This window comes from Egretta garzetta, unplaced genomic scaffold (genome assembly GCF_000687185.1).
Source record: "Egretta garzetta isolate BGI_Z169 unplaced genomic scaffold, ASM68718v1 scaffold28, whole genome shotgun sequence".
Lineage (NCBI taxonomy): Eukaryota > Metazoa > Chordata > Aves > Pelecaniformes > Ardeidae > Egretta > Egretta garzetta.
Window position 1 is genome coordinate 468,675 of NW_009260612.1, and position 8,874 is coordinate 477,548.

At 43.4% G+C, this 8,874-nt stretch overlaps 2 protein-coding genes across 3 annotated transcripts in view; one reads left to right on the forward strand and one right to left on the reverse strand.

Annotated features, from left to right (window-relative positions):
• Positions 1-449, reverse strand: part of TOGARAM1 (TOG array regulator of axonemal microtubules 1) — a 49,852-nt gene extending 49,403 nt beyond the window's left edge. The window contains exon 1 of the mRNA XM_035900439.1: positions 438-449. Within this exon, the coding sequence (XP_035756332.1) occupies positions 438-449 (12 nt within the window). The remainder of the gene's footprint in view (positions 1-437) is intronic.
• A 2,285-nt stretch (positions 450-2,734) lies between these two features.
• Positions 2,735-8,874, forward strand: part of KLHL28 (kelch like family member 28) — an 8,313-nt gene continuing 2,173 nt past the window's right edge. Inside the window, exons 1-3 of one of the 2 annotated variants that reach the window (XM_035900442.1) lie at positions 2,735-3,633; positions 6,145-6,588; positions 7,870-8,147. In XM_035900442.1, coding sequence (XP_035756335.1) covers positions 2,735-3,633; positions 6,145-6,588; positions 7,870-7,960 — 1,434 coding nt within the window. In that variant the 3' untranslated portion in view covers positions 7,961-8,147. Of the gene's footprint in view, positions 3,634-6,144; positions 6,589-7,869; positions 8,148-8,874 lie in introns of those variants that run through there. The other variant, XM_009644907.2, reaches the window with a different exon arrangement.

Below are 8,874 nucleotides of genomic sequence, written 5' to 3' on the forward strand. Positions count from 1 at the left end.
TTCCCTCCGCACGGCTTCTCGGTCGGTGCCGCGCGTCCGGTGCTCGGGACCGAAGTTAGGCCTACAGGTAGGGCTGCTGAGGTTTTGTGCTCTCTAGGGAGCTGCAGAACCAGCCAGGTCGCTTACCGGCTCCAGCCGCTTTGTAACCTAACGAAGGAACTGGCGAGTGCTCAGGCACCACCTTGAAGGAGAAGAGGGCCCGGAGCTCGTCCTGCTGCCTCGGCGTAACGACGCGTCCGGTGCTCGGGACCGAAGTTAGGCCTACAGGTAGGGCTGCTGAGGTTTTGTGCTCTCTAGGGAGCTGCAGAACCAGCCAGGTCGCTTACCGGCTCCAGCCGCTTTGTAACCTAACGAAGGAACTGGCGAGTGCTCAGGCACCACCTTGAAGGAGAAGAGGGCCCGGAGCTCGTCCTGCTGCCTCGGCGTAACGAAAGCGCCGCGTTCTGCATCGCTCGCTGGGCACCGTCGCGACTGCGGCTTCTAGAAGCGTAGTTCTTCGCTAAGCGAGCTTAGGTGTTTGCATCTCTGGTTAACCTTCTTATTGCCAATAACCCTTTCCCTGCTAGTCAAGGTAAGTTTTACCCACAGACTGAAAAAGGATTAGATAGTCAGGAGCCTAGGGGCAACCGTCTGAGTTGTGCGGTGAGCGCAGGTCGTTGCACTAGCGTATGTTTTTCAGGGCTGCTTAATGTTCTAGCTTCTGATTTTTTCCCCAACAGTAAAATAAATGCATGCAAATACGTGGTGTGGGCGAGCACTGCCATGCAGGAGGCATGCGAGGTAGAACAGTAGGCATCTCTACCAAGTTGGTACAAAAAGTTTTATTCTTGATAACTTAAATGCAGCTATTTGTAACTGTTTTTACAGGTTTTGCATCTGAACTCTAACCGTTCCTTTTTCCTTCCGTGTGGCGTTGCCTTGTGGTTTATGGTTTCTGCATATACGTACAATCGAGTTATGAACTGAGCACAAAGGCGAAAGGAAAAGAAAGTGGTTTAGCTGCTGAACAGCTCTCTTTTTTTCTTTTCCCCCATATAATTTGTGCTGCAAAAACGTCGTTATATGGAAAGCGTTGCTGTTCTGAATCTTGCCTTTTGCAAATACACTTAAAATACTTTCTTTTAGATAGTTGGGGTTTTTTTCCAGGATAGGGTTTTAATAGCAGAGGGATGAGCTTACTTATCTTTTAAAGGGTGAGAGGTTTTCTCATCCCTAGCTGTAAAGCCTTCACTTCTCTGTCAGTGCTATTATGTTCTGTATTTAAATGTTGGCAACTGATTTTATTCTTTCAGTTTAAGCACTTTGTAAGTAGGCTCCCTGAAAATTAGATGTCAGTTAAGGAGCTGTAAAAATTATGAACTTCTTAAGAAGTGAGAACTTGAAGTTTGTGTAGTCATTTAGAAAATCAGAATTAAATCAGCTTTTCAGCTCAGAAATTGGAAGGGTGTAGTGTTCTCTGTAGAACAATAGTTACATTTCCTTGAGAAAATACATGTCCAGGATCCTGACACGTTCGTACTCTCCACCCTCTCACCGCTATAATAATTCAGGCTGAATAAAGAGCTGCAGAACTGCTTCTCCAACAGGTAGTGGTGGGCAGCACCATTTGAATTTTAATGATACTGAAATTAGAGCAGGTATCACAGTGCCTTCAAGTGTCACGATGCAAACTAAAACTTTTTGGAAGAAGCGTTTGGGGGTTTTGTGGAGCTGTAGGTAGGAGTGAGGATCCTTCTCCCTGCCCTCACTAGTGATGTTAGGGAGTGTGGGTAGCTGCCGGGGCCGTGAGGACGTGGAAACGGAGATAGATACCGGGATGCTCAGCCTGTCCTGCTGGCACCCGCTCCCTGAATCGCCCTGGGAAGCACCTCACCACTTCCCACCCCTCGCCTCTTGATGGCGGGGGCAGGCCCGGCTCCCAGTCTTCCCCGGGTCTGATCTTTCCGGCGAGGGCACATCCGGTGGGGATCTTCTCTCATGGTGGAAGCTTCTCACTGAGGTGAGGCCGGGATCTCTCCCCCTTCCCCCGAGCTCCTCTGCCTGTTCAGCGTACGGTAACCTCTGCTTCAGCACCCCTTTTCCTGGAGCCCAGGGCCCCGCTGCCCTTGTGAGTCTTTTTTGCCTCTGTGGGACTCTTCTCTTCTGGGCAAGGAAGGGGGACGGGGAGCTGGTCCCTGCTGACCGCTGGGGCCCTGCTTGCAGCGCTGGTCAGAGGGGAAGCACAGCAGGGCTTGGCTGCACCACAGTAGTGCTAAATAGGCCGCAAGGCGAGTAGCAGAAAGTAGTTTAAGAATTTTTAGAACTTTGTCTCAAATAAGCCAGTTCTGTTCTTTATTTATTTCTATTTATTTTTATGTCAGTCACTGTTCAGTTCTCTCAAATATCTGATGTAGAATCCCACCATGTATCCAGTGCTTCAGATAACACGCACTTTACTCCAGAACAAAACAAAAAGGGTGGTGGTTGAGTTTGTCTTTTTTTTAATTCAAAGACTAATATAGCATACACTATTAATAAACATTTGATTGTCCTGGATTTAACTTGCATGAAAAAGCATAGCGCATAAGGATTGAAGAAGTAAATTGGAAAGTAATAAACCTAATTAAGATAAAAAAAAAAATATTTTTTCCATTTTTGCTTTTAAATGTTAGGTATGGCGTGTCTAAGTAACATGAGTAATGAAGCTGTTGAAATGAAGCCCTGAGTAATGCGTTAAAAATTCTGTTTGTCACAGATGGACCAGTCGTCTCCAACCTACATGCTTGCCAACTTAACCCACTTGCATTCTGAACAGCTTCTGCAAGGCTTGAACCTCCTTCGCCAGCATCACGAGCTGTGTGACATTATCCTTAGAGTTGGCGATGTCAAGATCCATGCCCACAAAGTGGTGCTTGCCAGCATCAGTCCATACTTCAAAGCCATGTTCACTGGGAACCTTTCTGAGAAGGAAAACTCAGAGGTGGAGTTCCAGTGCATTGATGAGGCAGCCCTGCAGGCCATCGTGGAGTACGCCTACACAGGAACTGTGTTTATCTCGCAAGACACCGTAGAGTCCCTTCTTCCAGCTGCGAATCTTCTCCAGATCAAACTGGTAGTGAAGGAGTGTTGTGCGTTTCTTGAAAGCCAGCTTGATCCTGGCAACTGCATTGGGATTTCTCGTTTTGCAGAGACCTATGGCTGCCACGACCTCTACTTGGCTGCGAACAAGTACATTTGTCAGAACTTCGAAGATGTTTGTCAGACGGAAGAATTTTTTGAGCTTACGCATTCTGAATTGGATGAAATTGTTTCCAATGACTGCTTGAACGTTGTGACAGAAGAAACTGTTTTCTATGCACTAGAGTCCTGGATCAAATACGACGTGCAGGAGCGACAGAAGTACTTGGCGCAGCTGCTGCACTGCGTTCGGTTGCCGCTGCTGAGCGTTAAGTTTCTTACGCGGTTATACGAAGCAAACCATCTCATTCGTGATGACCATACTTGTAAACATCTGCTAAACGAGGCCCTAAAATACCACTTTATGCCTGAACACAGACTTTCCCACCAGACCATGTTGATGACCCGACCTCGCTGTGCTCCTAAAGTCCTTTGTGCTGTAGGAGGAAAAGCTGGACTGTTTGCATGTTTGGAAAGGTAAGTAAGGGTAAAGTTGTTGCAGCACTTGAGCGGTGTTCACGCGTGTTTGTTATCGCCCTGGGTCGGGAGTAAGACAGTCATCGAAGAGCTGTGGTTTGCAGGACTGTAGTTGCTGCTTTCCTTCATAAGAACTCTTAAGCAGATTCTTTTTTTTTTTTTTTTTTTTTAAATAAGGACAAGCGCTGAATTCAAAATGCTTTTTGATTTAATGAATAATCTTCAATGTTACGGGGTTTTGTTTGTGCCGACACAAATAGCTATACAATCTTATCATTTTAATTCTGTTGGTTGAGAATTCGGTTAATAAAAGTGGTTATTGAAAGTTTGAATGCTACTGCTTTATCCTTTTCAGGTATTGCCATTTTACATATTTTTTTCCCTGATCTATTATTATTCCAGACAATTAAATCATAAAATTTAACCTAATACATGACAAATACACTTCCTGATAATTAAAAAGTCCTTGGAATTAAAATAGACATTATCAGAGAAGAGCGAAGAGGTAATTCTTAGCAATGTCACGTTCTTGATCGTAACGTAATCATGACTTTAACCTCTGCTGCTGAGTAGGTATCCGTATCAGTGCTGGCAGAAACCGGTAAGTGCCCGCCTTTCTCTACCCGGTTTTCAAAATGAGCCTCCTCTTCAGTTACTGGAGTAGCGTGTTACATCCCTGAGGCTGACCGTGTGAGCAAAAGCAATGTCATGGAGAGAAAAATGGCTTTCTTCCCCACACTGATATGGCTAGGTTTCCTTTTACCGTTGTATAAACTGTGTGTGGGTCTGCGTCCATGCACGTGTATGCATCCATACACATATGCATCCATAAACACATAGAGTGCTTTGATGTCGCATGTACCCTTATCAACCCAGTAAATGTTTTCTGTGTTAAGGCAGACTACCCGAACTGGTTCCACAGCTGAATTCTGGCCTAATATTTTACTCTGAGATTTTCTTTTCTGCGACAGTTCCACGCTTGCATATGTTCATACACACACTTAAAAGCCTGAGAAGCTCTGTATGTTCTTTTTCCCTGCTTTAGATAGGTTGTCCAAGTTATTTAAAGTTAACTTTCCCAATAATAGGGATCGGTAGTAAACTAGATGTTGGGACTAGGAATTGTTGGGTTTATAGATTTTAAAAATCTGTGTATTTGAGTGAATAAAGGAGCCCTCTCACATTCATCAGCTCTGTTCCTTTGCCAGCTTTTTCAATGATTATAATAATATTACATACCAATGTAGTTTGGGGTATTTGGGTTTTTTTTTTTTAAACAAAAATGTTCTTTACTACTGTTAACCATGTTTTAATGCATACAGAAATTTGCCCTTCCTTTATTTATCATTCATATTAGTCTTTCCTCAAGTGTTGTTTCAGTTAGTACTGAAGTTTAAACAATTGCTCTTGGCGCACAAAAAAAAAAAGTCACAGATCGATTAAACAAGTAATTCCTAATACAATTAACATTGTGAAGTAGGAAACCTTAATTCCACTGTTCCCATTCTACTTTTCATTTGTACGTGCAGGAGGGCTGGTTTTTTCCCTTACAGTTTTAGCCGCTGCTTCATAATAACAAATTTACTTAGAATATCTTTAGTCCGGCTCTTCTCTAAGCGGGCTGCTGCTGTCAAGAGCCAGTCTGGTGTTGCAGCAGTCCCCGCTTCTGGTCCTGGCTATCAGCTCTGCAGTGGCTTCATTTCCTTGCATGTTTTTTGAACAGATCATGTTTCCTGTGTACTAGATAATCTTTTAAATCATTTAAGTAATTTATTAACTGAACTATTTAGGTAGATTGACTCGACTTTATATGTGCTAGGCTAGAGCCACCGTATTTTAACACAGTATAATTAAAGGAAAATGCAAATAAGCAGTATTTTGAAAACAGATTTTTCAAGTTAGTTTGTTCTACTTTGGCATTTCATTTAAATTACACTGTGCGTGTAAAATATGTATTTATAAAACTACAAATTGTGCTTTCTGAATGGATGTTTGTATGTATATATATAGACATGTGCTTCCCCCTCTACAATTCTCCTCTCTCTCCCATGTCTGTGGCTGTTCTGATGTGGGTTTTTTTCCAGTTTCCCCTCCTTATCCCTTTGGTTTATATTTTTGGCTTACCCCGATCGCAGCCTACGTCCACACGCTGCTCTGGCATCAGCACTCTATTGTCTTCCCTCGCAGCATCCACGATGCTGTCCTGCCTCCTCCGTAGTCTGCCTGGTTTGTACTTTCAAAATCTGTCATTGCAGGTCTCGGATTTGGTGCCGTGGCTGCCCGCTGGGTTGCTGCATCGCACTGTACGCTACGAGGCCCTGGGGTTTTAACTCTTTAGAACAGTAAACGGCATTCGATTTTAGCTTACGTTTGGGCCATTGGAAGAAACAGCAAAGATTGGGTGGGACATATGAAATAATCTTAAGACTGTGTTCCTTGATGCTCGCTTGTGCTTCACAGAGCTTTGGAAGGTCGAGGTTTGCTCACGTAGTCTTTGTTTTTCTATTGCAGTGTTGAAATGTATTTTCCCCAGAATGACTCCTGGATAGGCCTGGCACCTCTTAGCATTCCCCGCTACGAATTCGGAATATGTGTCCTAGACCAGAAAATATATGTTGTAGGAGGGATTGCAACCCACGTGTGTCAAGGCATCAGTTACCGAAAGCACGAGAATTCGGTGGAGTGCTGGGACCCCGATACGAACACTTGGACATCTCTTGAGAGGATGTTTGAGAGCCGGAGTACTCTGGGAGTGGTAGTTCTGGCAGGAGAGCTCTACGCCTTAGGCGGCTATGATGGGCAGTCTTACTTACGAACTGTAGAGAAATACATTCCTAAAGTGAAGGAATGGCAGCTAGTGGCCCCCATGAACAAAACAAGAAGTTGTTTTGCTGCAGCTGTCTTGGACGGAATGATATATGCCATTGGTGGTTATGGCCCTGCCCACATGAACAGGTACGTGCTTTTGATGTGTGTGGCTCGATGTCATAAGCTGGAAACCAGCAAAACTCACTGTTAAGCTTGTGCTCGGCAGCCAATTAAAAATTATTCTAAGATAGATTGGTAGCCCACAGTGGGCCTCATTAATCCTTGTTCTGCAGGATCAGACTGATAATTCAACTGGGAAATCTTTATTTTTAACTTATCTTTATGCATTTCAGCTCAGAGCTGGTTTGTTTGGGTTTTGGGGGTTGGTTGGGTTGGGTTTTTTTAAATCCTTGAGAAAGGAGAATGGTAAAGACGAAGTCGTGTCTGCATATTACTGAGCAAGGTGGTGCAAGACACCCAACCTTGTAGATGCCCAAGCTGGTTAACTCAGCAGATCAGTATTGTGTGGGCTTATTTGCTCAGGCCCCGAGGTAGCGTACGTGTATCTGCGTCACGGTGCTGAGTTACTGAGCTCTCGGGAGAGGCTTGCTCAGTGTCTGTGTAGATCCTTGTACCTCGAGCCTGCAAAATACTAGGACGTGTGGTTAACTTTAATGTTTAAAATGCTGATTTGAATTGAATAGAATTTTTCATATGCTTAATATACACAAAATAATTACATACCTCAGATGGAATCTTAAAGTAGTCTTAATGATAGTAATAAAGTTCAGGATGGTGGCTACCGGTCTGGCTCCGGGGTGGAAGTGGGCTTGCTTCAGACCTTAAGTTCACAAGGAGGTTTCCTGGTACCAGCGTGCTCTTTAATGGTTCTGTTCCACATGGCTCTCTGAGGGTGGACAGGGGCATTTAGTTATGCACAGAAATCATTTGTACTCTCTTTTCTTCATTAAAATGGGAACAAAGCAGCTGTATGTCCCTGCAGGAAAGCAAATTAATAAACTACAAGTCTAAATAGCTGATTAAAGAATGAAAATTAAAATCTTGTTTATAGGAAGGGGTGCATTGATAGTTCAACAGTGTAGTACAGCAACATTGCACTAGACATTAATTGTACTGAATTTTTATACTTGATACATTTTTATATAAAACAGTCTGTGAAGCAAAGGCTTGGTTTCCAAATAGGAAAGTATAGGTAAGTAGTTGGCATTTGGAAACGCAAACAGTTGTTTAAATTACTGCAATACAAACCAGCAATAAGTTAAACTGTATGGTATGGTTGTGACAGGGTTTTATGAATCTTCATGTGACATTATTCTGATTTCTTATACTTTAACTTACGAGCTGTAATAGCGGTTGAATTACTTAATAGCAAGCAAGCCATCTCTAAAAGTTTTCTACTGACTCTAGGATTTCTTCACATGGGAATTTGACCCAGAATAATAAAGCTGCCCTGTGTGGTCACTCTCAGCTCCATACCATGCAGAACCATCGGCTTTAGTAGTAGATTAAGCAAAGTCAGATCAGCAGCAGCTGATCTACCAGGAGTTACCGTGGGACCTCTGGGTGCTCGCTCCACGGCAGCCTTCTTGCACAGACCATAAAAGAAAAGAGGAAGATAACCAAGCCCTTGCACTTCCCAAAAGCTGAATGCTTGGTGTGCACACAGGCCTTTGACAGGTAAACTCGGTGGCCTGCTTTCAGGAAATGAAGGCTATGACTGGAGTTGTAGGAAACGCCTTTGTCAAGCTGGTACCTTCAAAGGGAAGGCTCTTAACAACACTGAAGTCCTGCAGTAGCCTCTCTCCTTGTGCCACATCTCTCTTCCTCAATCAGAAAGCTCCCGTAGATTCGCTCAAATCTGCTGTTTTGTTATTTGCCTTTTTAAATTTAATTTCGTTTTATTGAATAATTTTGGTTTTATTGATTATTCGAGGGTGTGAGTAATATGCCATGCCATGCAGTCGCTAGACTCATACATTAGGAAATTAAGGAAAGCTGACTGCCGTGTAATTAAGCACCTTTCCTCCAACTCAGTAGTGCTTCTGATTTTCTCTTCCCCCCCTCTTCTGCCCCCTCGTGCTACTGAAGCTGCACTTTGGACAGGGAATGGCCATGTGCCATGAGTGTGTTAATGACTGACCATCTGTACAGCTCCAGTGATTACATAAAAAAAAGATGATAATTCATTTCCATTTTATCCTGAAGGCCTCTTCTATCCTTAGTGTTTTGATCAGCCACCTCTTTACTGCTTTTCCTGAGGGATGTGCTCTCCACCTTTTTTTCATCTATGTTATTTTCAGGCAAGCCTCAAGGAAGTTTTTGATTTGATGTGTTACCCAAATAGATACACTGCAGACCTGCATTGTGTTCAGTTTTTCATGAGTTGCTTTTTTTTTTTTTTTTTTTTTTTTT